This window comes from Gobio gobio (assembly GCF_949357685.1).
Source record: "Gobio gobio genome assembly, chromosome: 2".
NCBI classification, from domain to species: Eukaryota; Metazoa; Chordata; class Actinopteri; order Cypriniformes; family Gobionidae; genus Gobio; species Gobio gobio.
In genome coordinates, this window is record NC_137098.1 from 47,275,216 (window position 1) to 47,298,297 (window position 23,082).

The 23,082-nt window shown below is 37.7% G+C and overlaps 1 protein-coding gene across 1 annotated transcript in view; it reads right to left on the reverse strand.

Moving 5' to 3' along the window:
* Window positions 1–19,783: 19,783 nt before the first annotated feature.
* The window catches only part of ctdspl2b (CTD (carboxy-terminal domain, RNA polymerase II, polypeptide A) small phosphatase like 2b), a 31,419-nt gene continuing 28,120 nt past the window's right edge, over window positions 19,784–23,082 (reverse strand). Inside the window, exon 13 of the mRNA XM_079811080.1 lies at window positions 19,784–23,056. Within this exon, the coding sequence (XP_079667206.1) occupies window positions 22,991–23,056 (66 nt within the window). The 3' untranslated portion in view covers window positions 19,784–22,990. The remainder of the gene's footprint in view (window positions 23,057–23,082) is intronic.

The following is a 23,082-nucleotide window of genomic DNA, read 5'->3' on the forward strand; positions in this document are numbered from 1 at the left end:
AACAACATTTTAGTTAAGGAAAGTCTGTTTCACAAAGTCACATTTTGATTGGCATGTTTGACACATAACCTACGTTAAGCTGAACTATGAATAATGCAGTTAAAGCTACACTATATTGCCAAAAGTATCGGGACACCACTCCAAATTAGTTTTAATCACTTCCATGGCCATTAAAATCAAGCACACTGCTTTTACAAACATTTGTGAAAGAATGGGTCGCTCTCAGGAGCTCAGTGAATTCAAGTGCGGTACTGTGATAGGTTTCCACCTGTGCAAAGTCCATTCGTGAGATTTCCTCACTACTAAATATTCCACGGTCAACTGGTATTATAATAAAGTGGAAGCAATCAGGAACAACAGCAACTCAGCCACAAAGGGGTAGGTCACGTAAAATCGAAGAGCGGGATCAGTGCATGCTGAGGCACCCTGTGCGCAGCAGTCGCCAACTTTCAGCTACAGATCTCCAAACTTCGTGTGGCTTTCAGATTAGCTCAAGAACAGTGTGTAGAGAGCTTCATGGAATGGGTTTCTATGATCGAGCAGCTGCATCCAAGCCTTACAGAGTTGAAGCTATTATAGCTGCAAAGGGTGGACCAACTCCATATTAAACCCTACAGATTAAGAATGGGATGTCATTAAAGTTCATGTAAAGGCAGGTGTCCCAAAACTTTTGGCAATATAGTTTATGGTGAAACATTTTCCCCATGTTTAGAGGGATAGATCATTGGTTGTAGTTAGTTGATTATTTCATCCTCCAGGTGGATGCTGCACATTGGTGGTGGTTGAGCAGATTCCCCCTTCTATATGTAAAGTGCTTTGAGTGCCTAGAAAAGCGCTATATAAATGTAACAAATTATTATAATTATTATTATTACATCACCAAGTGCAATGCAAAGTGTCGGATGCAGTAATGTAAAGCACACCGCCACTGGACTCTGGACTCACTGGTTCTCTGGAGTGCCGAATTACGCTTCTTTGTCTGGCAATCCAATGGACGGGTCTAGGTTTGGTGTTTGCCAGGAGAACGGTACTTGCCTGACTGCATTGCCAAGTGTAAAGTTTGGTGGAGGGGTATTATGGTGTGGGGTTGTTTTTCAGGGGTTGGGCTTGGCCCCTTAGTTCCAGTGAAAGGAACACTTAATGCTTCAGCATACCAAGACATTTTGGACAATTTCATGCTCCCAACTTTGTGGGAACAGTTTGGGGATGGCCCCTTCCTGTTCCTACATGGCTGCACACCAGTGCACAAAGCAAGGTCCATAAAGACATGGATGAGCGAGTTTGACTGGCCTGCACAGAGTCCTGACATCAACCCGATAGAACACCTTTGAGATTAATTAGAGCGGAGACTGCGAGCCAGGCCTTCTAATCCAACATCAGTACCTGACTTCACAAATGCACTTTTGGAAGAATGGTCAAAAATTCCCATAAACACACTCCTTGTGGAAAGCCTTCCCAGAAGAGTTGAAGCTATTGTAGCTGCAAAGGGTGGACCAACTCCATATTAAACCCTACAGATTAAGAATGGGATGTCATTAAAGTTCATGTAAAGGCAGGTGTCCCAAAACTTTTGGCAATATAGTTTATGGTGAAACATTTTCCCCATGTTTAGAGGGATAGATCATTGGTTGTAGTTAGTTGATTATTTCACTGTATTGTTATTCTGTTTGTCAACGGCTGCATTTCAGGCTGTATTAACAGATGTTCATAAAATGATACATCAGTTAAACGGGTCGAAATGTGTTATGTTAGTGAAGTGGTCGCAATGAGTGTTGTTTTATAGTAAAGCAGACAGCCCAACAATTATATTTGGTGGTGGTGGTCTCATGGTAACTACATGGTAAACCCATTGAAATTGCGGGTTTAACGTTTTTCAATTATGTTGTTTTCCTTTTTGTTTGATGTAGTAATATTATGTATTGCTCTGCCATCTGTAAGTTGCTCAATAGCTTTAAGTTTCATAGTTGTAGTAACGGGTTTGTTTAAGCCCAACAAATATGTAAATGTGACATTTAAAGTATAGTTCGGGATACTTTGTGTTACGCTATCGTCCCTTTCATTACTACTCATACATCCCCTTGTCTGTGCTGTGCTGACGCCAGCTCTAACCCAATAACAGTTATGAACACAATCAAGTAGTCGCCTACACGCATCATACACTTCAGGATGAAGCAGGAGAAAAGAGATACTAACTGCAAATTTGCCCGCTGGGATGAGAGAGATGGCAAGTGGGGTGATTCCTTCTATTTGTTCCTTCACCAAAGCAGACATGGCTATATCAGGCAGCCCCGCTACAGAAAGGGGAAAAGTGTACAAAGAGCACAATGTTCTTTATGCTAATAACAATTCACTAAGATGAACTATATCTGTTAATCTATTAATAGACACATTTATCCAAAGCTACTCCCTAGCATTCCACTGGAGTAACCTTGGGTAAAGTGCCTTGCTCAAGGCCTCAATGGTGATATCTGATAAATCACCAACTTTCTGATTACAAGCTCTGAGCTGTACCTGCAATCGCTCCTATCTCAATAAAGACCTCTGATCCCCAGGAGCTGACCGGTCCAAATGCCAAGTTATGGCTGAGCAGTCCTATCAATGCCTGCAGCTGCTCCTCAGAACAGGACAAACGCAAATGGCCCAGCCACAAAACTGCCTTACTGGAATGAGAAAAAAAACACATTTCCACATTTCACATTCAGCACAAGTGTTAAAAAAAATGTAATTGTATGAACCATACAAACAACATATTAGAGTTGATTAGGTAATTCAACCTGAACTCCACTGGATTCAAGCTGCGCATGACTGGTGCATCAATCCCACACACAATGTGCCCCAAAGCCACAAAAGTGCTGGAGTCTAACTGGCTAGGAATCTTTCTGGTTGAGTTCAGCACCGTGGAGAATAATGTTTTCAACTGCAATTGCAAAACAGAGGTCGATCACGTATACTACAAAAGTTTGGTGTCAGTAACAGTACGAATTTTTTTTTTTTTTTTTTAAAGAATGTAATACTTTTATTCAGCAAGGAAAGGACACATTGAATTGATCAAAATAGACAGTAAAGACTTTTACATTGTTACAAAAAAAAAAAAAAATTCAAATAAAAGCTGTTCTTTTGAACGTTTTATTCCTGGAAAAAAAAGTTTACCACAAAAATATTTATCAATAGTGATATAAATAAGAAATGTTTTTGAGCACGAGGCAAATATATTGGAATAATTTCTGAAAGATCTTATGACTGGAGACTAGAGTAATGATGCTGAAAATTATAGGAATCATCACAGGAATAAATTACATTTTTAAATATATTTAAATAGAAAATTGTTATTTTAAATTGTGATAATATCTAATATCTTTTACTACTGTATTTTTTTTTTTTTTTTTAAATGCAGCCTTGGTGAGCATAAGGGGCTTATTTCAAAAACATAAAAAAATCTTACCCATCCTAAAAGTTTGAATGGTATAGTGTACATAAATAGATGAAGGAATAAATAACAACAGGTTTCAAACAGCATATTTACATTAATTAGTGGTATGTTTTGTCTTACAAATTGCAACTGTACCAGCCATCCCAGCTCACTTGCAATGTTTTCATCAACATTTTACCTGTCTGCTGGTCCAGGTGTTGAGAGCCCCCATAACTGAAATTGACTGAATTTCAGACAGTCTAAGAGAGGCCAGTTCGTCAAGTAAAAGCTGAGTGGCAATGCGACCCAACTGAGAGATCACAGAAGAGTTAAAAGAGGAAGGCATCCCATATACCTACAAAAAAAAAAGGCACTTATATTATACTGCAGGTATGCAAAAATGTACTGAATACCACCGACATATTAATGAGATTACCAACAAGTGGAAAGTAGAAATGCAAAACAAGGATATGTCTAATGATGTGAATCATCAAAATCCCTCTCGACTCTAAAAAATATAAAACACTTATAAGAATGTAATTTAGAAACATATGAGCTGATGGGGAAAATCAGGCACCTCCTTGGTCTTCGTAAGGAGCACTGACAGCTGGAATGTACTGAAAAACGGATCCTGGCCAATGAGCTCCAAGCACCTCCGAAATGCAGCCGGTGGCATGTTTCTAAGGCTATCAATAGTCCAGGCAGCAGGTTGTGTCACATGCAGGCTCTCACAAGTGGGGATCAGCCCTGTAACTAAGACACAGAGAAGGAAGGATGAAATGAACAGAGTTAAGTGGTCAAAAGTGTGAGATGACAGACCATACTGCTGTATTATATCCATTCACACTTATTTATTTATTTAAAGTGAACAAAATGATTTAAATCGATGATGATTGTACTTACAAGTGGCACTTCTCACTCTGAGGAAGCCGAGGAAGAACTGAAGCACAAACTGCAGCTTGTCAAACAGCTCGGAGGGTTTCTGACACAGTGAACCTAGCTCTCCTCTCTCCCACTTCTGCTGACTCAGGAACAGCCTCTCAATGCGCTCTAAGTTCATCAAACCCTGAAGACACATGTAGACAGGTCAAAACACAGACAGGTAATACGAAAATACTTGGTCAGTTGGTCATGGGTACATGTATTTAGATGATATGTAGCTGTGTCAGACACAAAAAAAGATATGGTCACTTACTAAGGGGATGAGTTGAATAATCTCATTCGGAAGAAAAAACAAAAAACGGTCCACTTGGTTCAGTGTCTCTGATGTCCAGTTTTGTACAGGGCTTTGTGGGAAAAAAACAGTTACAGTTCATTGTTATGGGGCATGTAATATTTCTGGTTTTGATGTCATTTTAGGTTCCAGTGATTTCAGTTTTAACTGTCCTTACCCAAATGTCCTTGGTTCCTGTAGCATGTCTGCCACCAGGTTTCTTTTATAGGTACTGTAGCAGAAACCTCGTAGGAACTCCAGACCATCAACAAAAAAGCTCCGATCCAATTTCAAAAATATTTCATCTCCCACAAACGTAGCCATGACACCTAGCGAACGAAACTCCACTTCAGTGTACAGGCCAGTGTACATATCCTGATTAGAAGACCAAAGAAATAGTGGTTGGTTACAGATTTAAAGAGACTTCTTATACTTAACCAACTGGCATTAAAGGTCTTTATAAAAATGCAGGTCACACAATATCTTAAACTTGTTAAACAACAATGTACACAGAATCAAGGTTGTTTTCCCTGTCAAAATCATTAACTGGGATGTCCCCAACAAAAATATATACATGACCTCTAGACCGTAAAACAAGAGTCTTTACCAGTCTTTGAACCATCTTGTCCACCAGGACAGCTTGTTTGTTGCTGGAAAGCAGTAGGAAGAAATGTGGCTCCTGTACTATCATTTTCCTTAGGGAATCCATTTTATCTGCTGGAAATTTCTTAATGGTGCTCAGCCTTTAGACAATGACATTAAAATGAACATGTGAAGACATGATTATATACACACGTACAGTGTAAATCCATTTGAACTGAGTTGAATTTTGACTCACGGAAGTGACAGCGCAATCTGAGAGCCCAAATCTCCAAGTAACTCTGAGAAGAAGTCAAACCTATACAGTTCCTCAGTTACACACTTTTTCTGTAGTATAGAAATGAAAAATAAACTTGTGTAAAGAGAATGCAGGAGTGCTTTTCTTAATTTACGGTTTGTGCAATGGTAGATCCAGTATTCAGGGTTCAAGAGAGGTTTAAGATTGAACTTGGTGAGGACTTGATCAAATAAAGAAGAAACTAAACTGGTAATCTGTAACATTTAGGACTTGAATTTGAATGTAAGTTTACTAGCATACCAATGAGGGGTGGAGTGGCACAGGCTGCTCTCTCAGAAACGTCAGAATGTCACGGAGAGGAGATAGAGACGCCAGGTTTTGGAACAATCTTCTAAGGTCTGTGCAATCCACTCCCGTAGCCACTGTCCCCAGAGACCTGTCATGTCAGAGAGAGAGAGAAAGAGAGAGAGAGAGAGAGAGATAAAACATGACACTTAAACAAGCACTCAGTACTTCACTGAGCAGGGTCACGATTAATTTTGTAGACCTAGTTTATAAAATCACAAAATACATAAAGGCCAAACTTACAGAAATTCGTGTTGTGAGAGACTTGGGTGGGAGGAGATAGCCTCTTTAAAGAGAACTTTAGCCTATTGAATGAAAAAGACATCAAAGGCATCATTGTAAACGTTTTGTGTATTAATGCTGTTTTGAATGCTTCATATTTAGGTGGTACTGTAAGCTTGAATTGCACTGATGGTAGGAAGATGACTTAAGGAATTGACCTATAGGTCAGGGGGCAGAATTACTGTAACCTGTTCAATATTTCTATACATTAATAGTGAAAGCAGTGACTTCCTGGCTCTGTAAGCTTATCTTTAACAGGAAAGTGGGATTACAAACACTTTCGTGCTTAATGTCCTGGAAAAAAGGGACTGACAGTACTAGAACTACCCAGGTTGGTTTCCATCCTATTTTCAGATAGTGAACATGGCATGCCAACAGAAGATACTGTGTCTAGTGTGCTAAATCAGGCACAACAAAGAAGCTTATGCTCCATTATTAATAATTAAACCAGTAATTAGACACAGTAGTATTGTACTGATCTCTGTGGTAATGGAGTATCATGACAAAAAACACACTTGTTATGCTCAAGTACAGCTTTAGTCAGACCAACTATATCTGAAAAATATATTTTTTCCATTCAGATTTGTAGTTCCTGAAGGAAATACCAATACTTGAAAGGCTGACAATTAGTAGTGTTAAAAGTTTTACATAGATTTTGGTTATTTTAAATTGTAATGATATTTCACAATATCACTGATTTAACAGCATTTTGATCAAATAAATGCAGCCTTGGTGAGCATAAGAGATGATATTTCAAAACCATAAAAACTTACAAGGAAATATACACAAGAAAAGACAAATCGCAAGAGTGCAAATAGATTTAAGAAAAAGACCAATCATTATTCAGTAGGCAAATATTACAATGATATCATCACTGCCACAGTCAATGGGACACTGTCAAACTTAATTTGAAATAAAGCTAAAATTTGAAATGTATTAAAAGAATATAAAATTGACAAAAACCTTGCAAGTTGCCTTTGCAAGTACAGTAATTGTAGTTGATAAACCAAGTGTGTATGACTAGACTAGAACATACCTGCTGTGTGTTCCAGAGGCGAGTGTTTACAGCTGTGTCTCTGATCAACAGTAGAGGAACTTGGGGAATCAGACTGAGGAGTGGAGTGCTTGAGAGCAAATGTTTGACTTTATCCATCCACTGGGACACAGAACTAGAACCCTGAAAGGTGGCAGCAGAGAAATTCACAGCACTTGTATTACTACGATAGACTTGTTTCCCTTAACTGAATACTCCAATATGAGCATGTTTGAGCCTAGATGTCTGTGTTCAGAAGCCTTAAGGAAAAATGTGTTAAGAGTGAGTTTCTTACCCAGAGTTTGCAGATGATAGTGTTGACCTGAGGGGGGGTGAGCCCAGGTGTCTGAAGGCTTATGCCAGGTAACGCTTCCAGCAAAACATTAGATGGTAAAGTCCATAGAGTCTCCACCTTTACTCCACTCACTAGAGACCCCAGCATAGACAAATGGCCAGAGCCAGGCAGAGCCAGCTGAGAGGGAGCACAAACACATGTGTAATATTTATAAAATACACAATATTCAGTATTGTTGAACATTTAACATTACAAACTGGGGACTGCAAATTTGAGAGAGAAAAAAAGTTGTATAAAATGTACATATTAACGCAATATGCATTATTATTATTTTACATTCACCAAATTTGACATTACGTTTTCATTCTGCTTTCTAAAGACTAGAAGAAATAATATGATTAAATCAGCATTTTTTTTAATATAAATAAGACTTAACCTCGGATATTCTGTCACCTAGATAATATTTTAACAATTTGTAATGTAATAAAAATGTAATAGGAATGATTTAAAACATGTTGTCTTTATATTATCACACCTTATTTAATTTTAATATATAAATACCCTACCATTCAAAAGTTTGGGGACAATCAGATATATATATATATTCCAACAAGGACGTATTAAAGGGATAGTTCACCCAAAAATGAACATTCTGTCCTCATTTACTCACCCTCAAGTTGTTCCAAACCTCTATGAGTTTCTTTGTTCTGCTGAACACAAAAGAAGATATTTTGAAGAATGTTTGTAACAAAGCAGATAGAGCAACCATTGACTACCATAGCATTTTTTTCCCTACTATGGTAGTCAATGGTTACTCTATCTGCTTGGTTACAAACATTCTTCAAAATGTTGTAAAAACTTATTTTGTGTTCAGCAGAACAAAGAAACTCATAGAGGTTTGGAACAATTTGAGGGTGAGTAAATGATGACAGAATTTTCATTTTTGGGTGAACTATCCCTTTAAATTTATCAAAAGTGACAGTAAAGACTTACATTGCTAAAAAAAAATATATATTTAAATAAACATCATTGGTTTCAATGTTCTATTCACAAGCAGCACAGGTGCATTAAAAATAATAAGAAATGTTTCTTGAGCACCAAATTAGAATGATTAGAATGATTTCTGAAGGATCGTGTGACACTGAAGACTGGAGTAATGATGCTGAAAATTGAGCTTTGCCATTTTAGGAATAAATTACATTAAAATGTTCAAATAGGAAACACTTCTTTCAATATGTAATATAGTATTTCACAATATTTTTGTTTTTACTGTATTTTTGATCAAATAAATGCAGTCCTAGGAAGCAAAAGAGACTTCTTTCAAAAACCTTAAAAAAAATAAAAAAACATATCAACCCCAAACTTCAGAATGGTAAAGTTTTTGTATAGCTGCCTATATTTTAGGAAAGAGATAAATCACCATTTAGGGGTCATTCAAAAAAGTAAAAAAAAAAAAATCCCTTACATAAACAATGTAACTAGCTTTATGTTAAATGAATTAATGAATGTGCCATAAGCAGTCTATATAATAGATGACGCCACACATGTGAAAGAGAATGTATGTGCCAGCTCACTAGTGACACCCTATCTGACCTTAACCACAGTGTTCCCTTAAGCCTTAGATACAAAATACAAAGGACCGCTTGATAACTTCCTTGTGCCTGGTGTAATCTTATACCATGAGGAACTGCCAAATCACATGGATCATACGAGTAAATGTTACATGCACTTTCAAACACGCAAAGTAAATTATAAAGAGTAACTGACGGGTCAGTGTAAGTGCGTGTGAGGCCAATGCAATTGTCCTTGAAACACCCCGGAGTTGATTACGCTGGGTTGTGGGCCAGCTGGCTGAGGAAAAGTGCTGACATCTCAAATCCAGGCACACACATGTACATTCACAGGGGCTAGGAATTGGCCATCTTCTCAAAAAACATCAGAGCAAGCACAGCTTTTCTCAACCTCACAGCAAAGATATACTTACGCTCAAATTGGCTGAGATCTTGTCGATGATAACACCAGCCTTTATGAAAAAATAAACAATACACTGATTAATAGGCAGTGAATAAGGCAGTGCATTATAAAGCAATGAAATAAGATGAAGAACAAATATTCTGATAAACCCTACTTATAGTTAATTTTATTTAATTAAAACACATTTATTGATTTATACAAGGATATTCTCCCTTTCAACCTATAGTCAAGACTCTCTATGGACATCTGAAGCGGTCTGTTTTTCCATTGTGCTTCCATCCTCTGCCTTCCTTATGTTTTGGGTGCACATTGAGATGGACATGCAGAATTCACGTTTGGTCATGCAGAAAAGATTAAAGCAGTCCTCTACCTATATCAGATACCATGGCTCCTCTGACAGCAGTCTTCCATCTGTTGCAAAGCCCTCGAGACTAAACCCACACTGCCTGTTTGTGACCTTTGACCTCTACTCAATTTCAACATTTCAACAATTTCAGTGTCCAAAATTAACAAGACTAATGCAAAATGCAAGTAAAAATTGTATTATGCATTTATGCATTTTATGCATTTGGCAGACGCTTTTATCCAAAGCGACTTACAGTGCCCTTATTACAGGGACAATCCCCCTGGAGCAACATGGAGTAAAGTGCCTTGCTCAAGGACACACTGGTGGTGACCGCTGGGATTGAACCAGCAACCTTCTGTGTATCAGTTCCATGGTTTAACCCACTGGACCACCATCTCACACGTATTAGGCAAGCAAATAAAACTTACAGGCCAGTTGGCTCATATAGCATTATTAGGGACTGCAACATTACATTAATTTGGTGAAATTGTAAAAATTATAGTCTGATTTCAAGATTTTGTGATAGTTTCCCAGAGACAGATTCTAATTCATATCAATTAATTTATTATTTTCTTAAATGTTTTTTTATTTCTTTAAACCTTTTTATAACCATAACCATTTATAACCATGAACCATATTTTATAACCATGTCATAATCATATATATTTTTTATGCAAAATATAGTTTCATTGCTGGTGAGAAATATTTATGGCCTGTTTATTTTTATTCGCCATTGGCGGGTGGTTCAAAAAAGTAAATTTTGGACCCTGGGTATGCTACATCTAATACTTACAATAAACAGAATGCAAACCCGTTCACACCAAGAACAGTAACTATAAAGATAACTATAACAATAACTATATCAATGTTTTTATCGTTAATCAGCTGAAAACTACAGAACTACAAGTTAGAACTACAGTCAAACCAAAAATTATTCAGACACCAGATATCATTTTTTATTAGTGGGTGCAGGACACTATAGTTCATTTATGTAAGCGAGGATAGCAAAATAAAGTGTGACATATAATACCCAAAAAATCTTCATACAGTGGACTCCCAGTAAAATTAAATTTTTTTGTCTTGTCATATTTTATTACCATTTTCTAAACTACAACTAATAAACTGTGATAATATGAGAAAATAATGTCTAAATAAATTTTGGTTTGACTGTATATCTTCAACATTATAGTAATCATCCTTGGTGTGAACGGGCCGCACGACTATATATATATAAAGATGTATGCTAAATATGTATTCAGATAAAGTTACTGGTTTTACTTATTTAAGAGAGTAAGTGGTTTAAAACTTTCAGATGGTGTGTACCTGTGCTGGGGTGAAAGGCACAGATGCGAGGGTGCTGAGGGCAGGCATGAGCTGGGTTGAGGTGAGCTGCTGCAGGACGCTGGATCCCAGCAGGGGCAGAAAAGGGGCAAGCTGAGAGACTCTCTGAGGAGGGAGGCTGGAGGGAGACTGCAGCTCAGATGCTTTCAAAACCAAGCTGGATATCTGGACACAAAAAGAAAAGCAAACAAAAACACCAGAGGCTATTTTATGCAACACAGAGTTACAATTATTCAAGAGGGGATCATTTTTTAAAGAACAGGGTAAATAAAAGAGACAAGGGTAAATAATGAGACAACTGATCTGGACCATATTCACTAACCATATTGCTAGGAACACTAAATCCCTGAATTGCACATGTTCTAATGTTGTCCTGGATCACTGAAAAGGCTTCTGTTCCTGCGTATGCCATCAGCTCGCTGGGGTGAGCCAGACAGGACAGATGACCTAACCTGGATGGGTGTGAGAGGAAAAATTGTTTAAATTGTTTGTCATAATGCTTACTGGCTTAATTTTTTTGCATTTCCATGCCCCAAATCTGAAAAATACAAGAAATCATATTGTTTTCATTTTAATGGAACAAAACAACCATATTTAGCTAACCTCCTGAACTGGTCTACAGTGAGATTACTGAAGGCTCCAGTGAGACTCTGAGCAATGAACTGTTGCTTGAGGAGACCCAATGTGTTACTCCTTAAGACATCCAAACCATCCAGCAGCTAAGAAATCAAAACACAGACCATGAAGTCAAGAGTATGTCATAAGTCATAATTTAAGACCTTTTAAGTCATTTGGTCGAAATTATAATTTTAATATGATCTTAAATGGACATTTTAACCTTGACACTTGGTGACTTAACTTTTGTCGCATTAGCAATGTGAACAAACAAAAAAATCATGGAGATGTTAAAGTGTTGAAAAAAAAAGTCACACTTGGCTCCTTTGCAGGCAAAAATGACCGTCATAGGAAATGAATGGGAAATACACAAAAATACAAAAACTGAGAGAATATTTTGGTGATAAGAACCACAAATCAGCCGTGATGCAGAAAAAAAGTACACAGCAAAGAAGGGGTGACACTCTAAAATATCAAGAGTGCAAAATAGACACAACCACCCCCCACACACATATATGAACTAGCGCAACTATAACGCAGAGCACGTTTTTGCAAATGTGTGAAATAAAATCAATATTTCAGCCACAATGCAGTAAAAAAACAAACAGTAAGGAAGAGGTTAACTATAAAACAGAGTGCAAAACAGTCACACATACTCAAAACACACACTCACGTAAACATACTCTTATACAGTACACACACAAATTAACTGGTGTGGCTGTAACAATACGGTAAAATTGAACCAAAAGACTCAAATAAGAGGTTAAAATCAGATCAGACCCCGATTTATTAAGCTGTGATTCAACATACCTGTTCATTTTTGTTACATTTTTATTGAATTCTGATGTTATGTGTACCAAAATGGTCTCCTCTGTGTTCAGGTTTGAATGTAGCAAAAGTAATGCAAAAACTGACACTTCACATCAACATAAAAAAATGTTTAAACCTTGACAAAAAGTAGTCTTTGAGAATGTCTAAGTATAAATCCAAATCGACAACTTAATAAAAATAAGTATTTATGTATAAAAACACTAAAGAATTTATAAGCCACTTTATATTGAACTATATATGAATCTAGTGGTTATAGGGTATCCTACAAGAGGGGACTAATCTACTTTCCAAATATTGGACTTTAAATACCTTGTCTCTATTTTAACATGGAATACTGCTTTAATTGAAAAATAAAGAATTTTATTTATTTATTTATTTTTAATGGGGAAAAATAGCTAATAGAAATTGTATAAATATTGCATAGTATCATAAAATACCCTCAAAATTCTAAATAATAATCCAAAAAATATTATTGAACAAAAATATATTAAATTGGTTTTCATGGGGGAAAAAAGAGATACATTTTTTAAGGCTTCGGTCACTTTTGACTCCTAAACGAAGAGGATCAGAGGTTAATGACTAGAATTTTGTATATCATACTATATATTTTGTATAAAATCTGTTTGTGAATTATGAAATGTCCTTTTTTATATGGAAAGCAGTGGATATATGGAAGTGTTAGCACCCCAGTCTTATTCAATGTCCACTACAAAGCCATTCTTAATTTATGCGTCTCTCTCTGTTTATTTATTGAAAACAGACTACGAGGGCATGTCTGTTACAATGAACCAGTGGCAAGCATTGGCATTTTACCCAACGGAGCTGTCTGAGGGTTAACCGGAGCCAGATGGGTTCAGGTATCTTTGCGAGGTGTTGGGGCTGTTACCTGAGCAGGTGAGAGGTACTGGAAGCTCTGGAAGGGCAGATAGGTGATCAGGTTACCAGTGTCTCTGATGAAGGATAAGCTGCCGGCTGTCATGTTAGTCAAGCTCATGGACTGACTGAACCATCGACCAAATGCTTCCTGCTGCTCCAGGGAAAGGTTTTTGATGCTGAAGTTAATGATGCTTAACCTGGAGAAAAGTAGGGGAGCGAAGATGTTTTAAAATATTTGAATTATGTGTAAAACCCTAAATATTGTGCAGAACTGCTACTATTGTTTAAACTATTAAAATCCTTTTCAGTAACTGAAATAAAGCTGAAATAAAATAAAATATTAGATGAAAAACGTATAGGCCTACTTCAAAAACAAGAAATGTTGTGTTGGCAACTGACAAAGTTGAAGTAAAAATAAATTAAAAGTTACAAAAGAAGGACAAAAAACAACAAATTTACAAAAACTAAAATTAAAATAAAAGCTGAAAATATAAAATAAAAGTACTATAATATTATATAAATAATATGAAATTAACACTGATATTCTAGTGGTTAGAAATACAAAGAATATATTATTTCTATTAACATTACATGTACATTCATTCTATTATCATGTATCCCATTTTTCATAAAGTTTGCAATTCAAACAGCCAATAATCATAATAAAATATGATAAATAAAATAAAATCAGGAAGTGAATGGTGTGATCAATAGAGGATTATTTTAAAGGTCTTTAAATAGGTATGTGTGTGTGTCACTCACGCATTGATATTGTTTTGAAGCGGCGGCATTGACATGATGTCTGTAGGTGTAGCCAGAGCCAACAAAAGGCCCATGTCAGGGAACAGGCTAATATCCCTAGGCAGGTGTATTTGAAAAAGCACAGACACCATGGTGTGCAGGTAATCATCTGTTAGCTTCAAAAGAAGAAAGACTCTAAATTACATCAATGCATGTAACTTTATCGTTTGTACCCTCTCGGTTTTATTTATTATGCAATGATGCGGTGGTAAGGATAGTTTACCTGCAAAGTGGCATAGTTCCTATTATAGTACTGCAGAATCTCCCTTACAATTATAACGTCTGCTGCACTGAGCACCGATCTCAGATTAGATAGAGGAATTCGAAAATACTCCTGTAACCCAATAATGAGAACTGTAATTCAAGCTGTTACTCTCACAATGATTTCAGCAAACAAAACCGGATGTTGTGTATGAATGGTAATGCGGATGGACAAAGTAAAACATGAATTTGGCTTCGACACTTTTAAATATTACAGTTCAAAGCCAGATAATTAAAAACATGCAAATAAAGATTTCCATCCAACCTTGATCAGAAAAAAGTTAGTGGGCGCATCTCTTCCTGTTTGCATCAGACTGGTCAGAACCTTCTGAAATACACACATGCAAAGTTTCAACTGGAAATACGGTATATTAACCACATTGTCATGTAAAATGAAAAGGACAATGACATCTCAACATTGATGGAAACAACAACATAGAGTAGGTATTTGTGTCACAGTACCAATGTAGAGACAAATCAAATGACTTTGTTAATATTACATGCTAAGGAAGAGATTTAAATTATCCGGTGTCACAGCTAACACCTTATACCTCATGTTGATGAGCTAGATCATGGGTCAATTACAAAATAGTGGTAAACCCAGTAAGGGATATGCTTAATTAATAATCAGAACTAGAAGAACTTCCAGAACTAGTTCACATTGTCATTTTTGGGGGGAAACACTGGTCTAATGAAAACAATGATATGAATGATATCCTCTGTTCTGCCATTGAATAATAATACCAACCCCAAAGCACTGCAAAAGCACACGCTTGTTGTCAAAGTTGGCCTCTTTGTCCATGTAGACGACAATTGACTCAAGCACACTTAGACGAATATTCTCTGTCACCCTCAGAGAGGTCATCTGGCTTTCTTCTAGAGCCAACAGCAGGACAGTCCATAGGCTGGTGGCCTGCTTGACCATTGATGTCAACTCTGTAGTCATGAGATTCTCCAAGCGAGGTTGGAGAATCTTTATCCCACAGCGCAACAGCATCCGAAGGCCCTGGACTTGATTTCCACCTGGTTGGCAGACAGCACTGAAGTCTGTGCTGCAGCTCCAGTTTAGCCTCTTGGCTAATTCCCTAGGTAGACATGGCTGGCTCCCATTTAGACTGTTGATATTGGGAGCTGTGAACGTGGCACAGAGATGGCCGACCCTGAGGCTGGAGGCCTCCTGAGTGATGTGGGTGAGCATGAAAGAGTCAGCACAGACAAAGGAGATAAAGTTGGCTTGGTCATAATCCCAGCAAAGCGCGAGGAGAGCAGCGTCCGGGAGCACCAAAGCCCAACTGGAGTACTGACATTGCTCAGCCGGACGGAAACCCATCAGGCTCCCCCCGTTGCCAGCCCCACCGCCTGGGCGAGACGCAGTCAGGTTTGAGCATTGCTCCAGTAACCAGGTGTTGTCTGTATTGGCCAACAAATTCTGGAGTACGGTAACGTTGGCACATACATTCCGAGTGAAGTTCTCAGCATCAAGATCGGCGCAGAGAGCAAGGTCGCTCATGTCTACAATAATAGGTTGGCTCCAATCTGAATAGACACAAACTTGCGCCAATAGCTTTGTGGTGTCATTATTAGAGCACTCCCAAATCAGCCATTGGTTGTCGAGATGAAGAGACAACTTCTCATACAAGGGCAAGTTACAGCAGACGTTCTGACGGAAGCCTGTCTGGTCGTACTGCCAGCACAGAGCGACCACAGTCGGATCCACAGATATGTTAGTCCATTTGTTATAGTTACACCAGACTTCAGTGCTCAGCGGTGGTGGGCTCGTAGGGGGGTTGCGGATAGAGTAAGTGCAATATTGCTCTACCCAAGCATTGGCCTGGTTAAGCACAAGTTCAGTGACGAACGTGTGGTTAACACACACCTCATTAATGAATCGAAGCTCATCGTTTTGGATACATAGAGATAACTGATCGGGGGTGACTGCTCTTACGTTCTTCCATTCTGAGTATTTGCAAGACTGAGCCACAAGGATGCTGATGGCGATTTGTGGAGGAGGTTCAGAGCAATTGGGCTTCAGCCAGTTGTTTTCTTCACTGGAGTACACAACCATAAAGAAGGACATACTGTCACACAATAGCCCCTCAAATCTGTCCATGTCATTATACCAGCAGAACGTCACTATTGATGGGTCGAGGTTTTCAGCAGTCCACGTGTTATATGAACAATATAGGTTCACAATGTATGTGTCTGATGTGTTTACGCAGAATTCCCACACCCAGGCATTAATGGGATTTTGGACCAGCATTTGCAAAGCTTTAGCATTGTTACACACAGCAAGAATGAACGCCGCACGATCATTTTCACTGCACATTGTGACCAGAACCGGATCCACGGCACCACTGACAGTCCAGTTCTGGTAGTCGCAGAGGAGTTCGTTAAGGCTAAGGGTTGATCTTGCAATACGGCTTGATTGTGCAGTGGCAGGATTACCGCAGGGCTCCATGAGAGGCAAGGTGATGTTCTGGATCATGTGACACGTGTTCCTCCAGACCTTTACCACTTCGGTTTGAGAGAGTGTGCTGAGCACTTGACACATCTGGTAAAGGACGTACGATTCCTGAGATGCTGCTGTTAAAATTGCAGCACAAAGTGTTTTGTTGAGTTGGTTCAAGTTTTGTTGTTCGCAGGTGAGACTGGATGTGGGGATGTCCACTGAGGGTGTGCCAGTACGACTGAACGGGAAGCTGCTTGTGGCTTGGCATTCAGGACCTGGGAAACTGCAAGGAGGAGATTCAGGAGCCAAAATCATATCCAAAAGTGATTGCCCAAAAGACCAGCTCACATTATGATTCATGCCCCTGAATATAGAAAACAAGACATGGAATGAATTAGAATCATTTTAGATTAATGCATCAATATAATGTAATGTTCTTGTTTAACAGGAATATAGGCTTCCAGTGTCATGAAATGCCAAAGAACCGACACAGTGCTATTTCTGCTTCCAGTAACATACCACATGATAAGCTGCTTGAGGTCTCCTGCGTGTGAAAGACAGAAGGAGACATGGTGAATCACTTATTGCACTGAAAAATGTATTACAACATATGAAAAAACAAAAAACAAAAACATTGAAGAACTGAACCTGTGACGCACCTTGTTGACACTTCTCACTCTGGTCTAATGTAGGGAGGTCAATGCCAAACTGTAATCCGAGTTTTAAAAAATCCACTGGAGTTTGAAGCGCACTCAACATGAATTCAGACACGAAAGACATCACAGGTGGAATTGTCATGTCCATAAAACTATTCCATAAGGCTAAAAAGTTGTCCGAGGGCAGATAAAGCGGGAGGTCTGAGGACAAAACATTTGTCAGCATCTCCTGAATAGAGTTGAACTGAGCCATGGTGGAGTCTGCCATTCGCAAATTAGATGTTGACATGCAGGCTTGAGCTTTAACTGAGGAGACCACAGAAAGAATCTGTTCATTCAATGCAGATGAAACAGTACTGGCTAAATCTGCTTGCCATCCACAGTGCTGTCTGCCCGCTAAAACACAAATTAAAGCCTGAGGGAGAGTTTCAATGAAACTGTCAATCAGCGTTGGCTGGTATATAGTGAATAAATTGTTGAATATTGTGTAGTACGTGTCTAGGTTAGTGCTGTCAATTGCGATTCTTTCATGGGGTGCTGTCATTCTGCTCATGCTCTTTTCTTCTCTTGACAAGGACCTGATGTTCTCTATCAGGACTTTCATGTTCCTCTCAAATTCATCCTCACTCCTGGAGCTCATCTCACTCTGTTTGATGACGGTCTTGGGTAATGAGGGTTTTCTGGAGTCACCATATGCAATCCCTTTGAAGAAGAGGCAAAAATGGTCACACACACACACTACCTTTACTAAAATACAGGTAATCCACAAATTATTAGTGGAGCATGCCACATTACTTTTGTTCCAATTTAATTCATATTTAATATGGATAACATGTCAACTGTAATGTAAAAAAACAATTGTTGGCTTTAATATATCCTCTTCACCCTGAAAAATTACAAAACAGAAGTTCACCACCTTAAAAATTCAGAGCTGCCAGGCATTTAAAATTTTACAAGTGCTAAGAAAAAGTTATAGTAAAAAGGAAATAAAAGACAAGAAAAATACTCTTACCTAAAATGATGCTAAGCATGAGCAACTTTAAACTTCCTCTGTGGTGCATTTTTACTGATAAATATCCAGATGTCGCTACGACGGGTTGTTAATTTAACAAAAGTATGGGCACTGTCGGCTGAGACTTCATTTCCATTAATTACGATATCATCACAAACCTAACACCTCAGACAGAGCAATTCTTGTTCTGCAATGTAGACCCTGTGATTCCTGGATTTCGTCTGTTCTATCACGGCTTCCGCGTCACTGCAACTCAATCCTGCATCTATCGCCTAATTAAACAACAGCAGAAAATAGGTGCGAAACATACGGAACGGATTTGCGAGTGGAGACTCAGCCGAAAGTGCTGAAATATTAACACGTCGTGTTGACTGTCAGCATCTCTGTCACAGTAATGTACACCCGAGTAGTGACACAGGTAGAAACAAACGTAAGCACAGGTGGGTGGGTACAAGGTGAGGTAGCGCGACCGCGCGAGTTTACACCACAGTTAACTTAAAATGTGAACAATATAAAACTGATTGTGACGAAAGGTTAACCGTTTCGTGTGCAGTAGTGAATACATTGACTGAAAATTGCAAAGTTTGTTTTAGAGCAAACCTTTTAAAATGTGTCAAAGTTGGTTCGTTTGGCCCATAACAGTTCTAATAGTCTCACTTTATCTCAAACCACTCAACATAAAAGTAACCTTTCGTAACTTTAATCATTTAAAACCCTTACCAAATACCATTCGAGGCCAATTTACATTTGAAAAGGAGTTATTATTAACCATTACATTTTGTTTGATTCCTAATTTTTAAAAGACAACCCATCAAAACTGATTTGACCCACCTTTGCTGAAACCACCATAGTTAATATCTATGGCAACTATGTTACCATAACAAAGGATCAATTAAACATTTGTGTAAGATAATGCTCAGTTTAAACTTCAGGGTTCCCACACCTTTTGATATTTTAGGAAAAATTCAAGCTGATGGCATAGCCTACTTGAAAGCAGAATAGCTTGACATTTCTGACTATTTTTCCTCAGAATTGTGTGATATAAACTTGTAATATATCAGAATTGAGAGTTTATGAAGTCCAATTCTGATGAAAAAGGATAACCTTTCTCGCAATTGCGAGTTTGGGCTGTATCGCGGAGAATTGCGAGACGTAGCCTAAACTGTGAGAGAAAAAGTCAGAACTGAAAGAGAAAAAGTCACAATTACCTCTTAAACGGTTTTATTCAGTGGAGAAAATAAGCTTCCATATAATAGCCTAGTCTGTCACCAAAAAGAAAAGACATTTCTGACTTTAGGATTTATTTTTTTCTCCCTATGACTGTTACTGGCATCAAAAATCATAATGTTCGGGTTCCATGAGTGTGGGAACCCTGCAATTCCTTGTATTAAAAAAAATGTACAGGGATCATCAATTTAGATCTTTTTATATTCATCTAAACCATAACCTGCTCGCATTCGAAAAAGGCTTTCAGTTCTTTTGTGAGGTTGCATCAAATTGCATCAATAAGATGCCATTTATGTTAACAGAGTCACACAAAATTTATACAAGTCATAATCATAAAATCTCCTTGATATTACACACCATTTGATGGTAAAATGAAGTAGCAGAAAAAGACATGAAATACAACCATCCATTCTTAAGTATCTAACATGTTTTGACATAAGCTAACATTAAAATAAAAGAGCATGCAATTTTCCAAAGACTTAATTTCCATTATATGAACAATCTTAAATAACACGTTTCAGGAAATGACATTTAGACCTAGAGTGTTTATCCAATGCAGCTCAAGGACATTCGCAAGCCAGATGGCTTTTGAAGATGAAGAGTATAAAAGAAAACAAACCTGAAACATTCATCTGCAAAAAAGTGCCTTGATTAAAATCCCAACTCTCACATAGCAGGCTTTTTACATGCGGAGAATGTTCAGTGATTGTGCCAACTACATACAAAGATACAGTAAGACTGGGGAGGAGAAACACTGTTGACAAGTTAGAGCTGCATTAATACATTTGAAAATGAATACATTTTGAAAAATAGATATGACATGCCTTTTGGAATACAAATAATCAAAAATACAAAAAGATTTTCCTTTAACTTTTTTTTCATGAAGCTGCAATATGCACAATATGCACAATTAGTACAATATGCTTTGTACAAAAGTAATGAACATTACAATGAACTGGTTGTACATATGAAACAAACCTCTGCATCATGTTACACTTAATTCACTACTGCTTTTCGACAATCATACAAAATAATTTTCTTTGTAAGAAAGTGCCAGGGCCTAACCATAGATGCAACCCGCCTCCCAACATCTAAGCTATCATTCTGGACTATTGGCATCATTCAACTATTTTGCATCAACGTAGGGAGAAGGAATAGTTGACACACACCAAAAAAAAAAAATGCTACTTACGATGTAACTGTTTAACCATTTTCAAAAAGTGTAGCCATTACCAAATCAGTCTATGCTATGAGAAAAAATACTGTGTACGTGGGCTTGTGTGTCAAAAAACTGTCAGTAGAGCAGGATCCTTGGGATCACACTTTTTCACTCCTTTTTGTCCTCCCCCTCTCCTCTAATTGGGAAGTACCACAGGATATTTAGAATTACAACATGAATACTTTGCAATTCATTTTTATAGTTACAATTTTAAAATGCATAAAAAAAAAACACTTCATAATTTCTTTAATGCATACAAGATGTTTTTTGTTTAAAAAAAACAACAACTAAAAGGCCTCAATTCTTTTAAAAAGTTATGAAAATTATATTTTCAGGAAGAAGAAAAAACACTGACAGGGTCACAATCCAATGTAGACAAATTATGTATTCAGTGATTGTCTATTACTAAGAATGACCCATTTTTTTTAGAAAACAGCACACTAAACAAACGGCATAAATGGCACCAGTGGTATGAGTAGAAAGTTTCAAAACAAAACCATTAACAGAGCAGAAAAAAAGAAGGGAACGCAACTAGCCTGGCCCTGCTTCACTAACACTGAATGGCACTACTGTAGTTTCAACTCTTAATCTGTATTACTCAAATTTGAAGTATCGCCTATAACTGGAATTAAAAAGGCAATATGAGAAGGATCAAGAGGAAGAAAACATTTTGCAGAATAATTATCCCTTTCTCCTCAGACAGCGATGCGCACTCATTCATCAAGCTTACACCAGACAATACTTTTTGACACAGCTAAACCCCACCCCCACCCCACAGAATCCTAGTATAAAAGAAAAGCCAGAACGTCAGGCAGTAAGGTTTAAACCACAGCGATGAGACTGGCTGTTGTTATGCTGGTGCTATAAACAGGGCTCTACCAGGCTGCAGCCCTCCATCTTCTCCCTTGCAGTTCAGTTTGAATAGATTAGCTCTGGGTAATGCTACATTAACTTCAAATTTTAACATGAAAATACTCGCTTGTAATCTATCACTAAAAATTAAAGGTGATATCTTTTTAAAGAACACCAGTTATAAACAAAATAAAAAATATATATATAAAAAATACACAGGCTAAATATGACAGTAAGAAGCAAAACAGTATTTTTTTTTAAAAAAATGTAATAAAACAGTAGCTGATGAAAACCATTTTGAGGTGCTACTAATTAACAAGTTATATGTTGTTAGCTCTTATAAATATCTGTGGAGAGACAATAGCAAGAAGCTGTAGAGCTCTGATGTGTTGGTAGGAAACTTCTTATTTAAACAATTTAAGAATTTAGTCACTGCAAATCCTTTTCTATGAAACAGCCATCACTCTGGTTTAAACCATTCTCATTCACACCACATCAAAACTCACGATTCCACTGTGCTGTAAAAACGCCCAATTCAAGAACAGAACAATATTCAACCAAACCACGGTCTGACAAATGAACACATTTTGGCGAATAAAACAAGCCGGGAGTTCAGAAAACATTAATTTGAAGTAAACGTACAGATGGAGAGGAATGCATACTGAAAACATTAATGAAAAATGAAATTTAGAATAAAAATAAAAAAACACATTCACTCGTAGGAAACTAACTTCTGTCAGACGGTATGCTTTTCTTACTGGCCATTCCTGATGAAATTGGTCAAAAGCCCAAAAGTGTCAACCAATCCCATTGGAGCACCAAAAGACAATCTTCTTCTCTTCTGACTGCTACACATTCACTTAGTACTGGATGAAACAACCGAAGAGACAACACAAGAAACTTCAAACCCCTCTGACTGCACAAATGGCAAAAGTGCCAAAAAGAGTGTCAAAATGTTTGGACATTTTTGTTTTGATATCACAGCGATGAAAATTTGGGGGAATAAAAAAACAAAAAAAAAAGTTAATTTGAAGAGTAATGGCAATGATGTTGTAATGCAAAATGTATATCTGCATTTGTTGTCTTTTTTTACTGTCCTGTCCCACTTTGTGCGCTCAGTCAGGGGGAAGCAGGTCATGCAGCCGAAACCGTTCACGGACATGTGGCCGCACATCCTCATTCTGTGGATGGAATACAATGGAAAAGT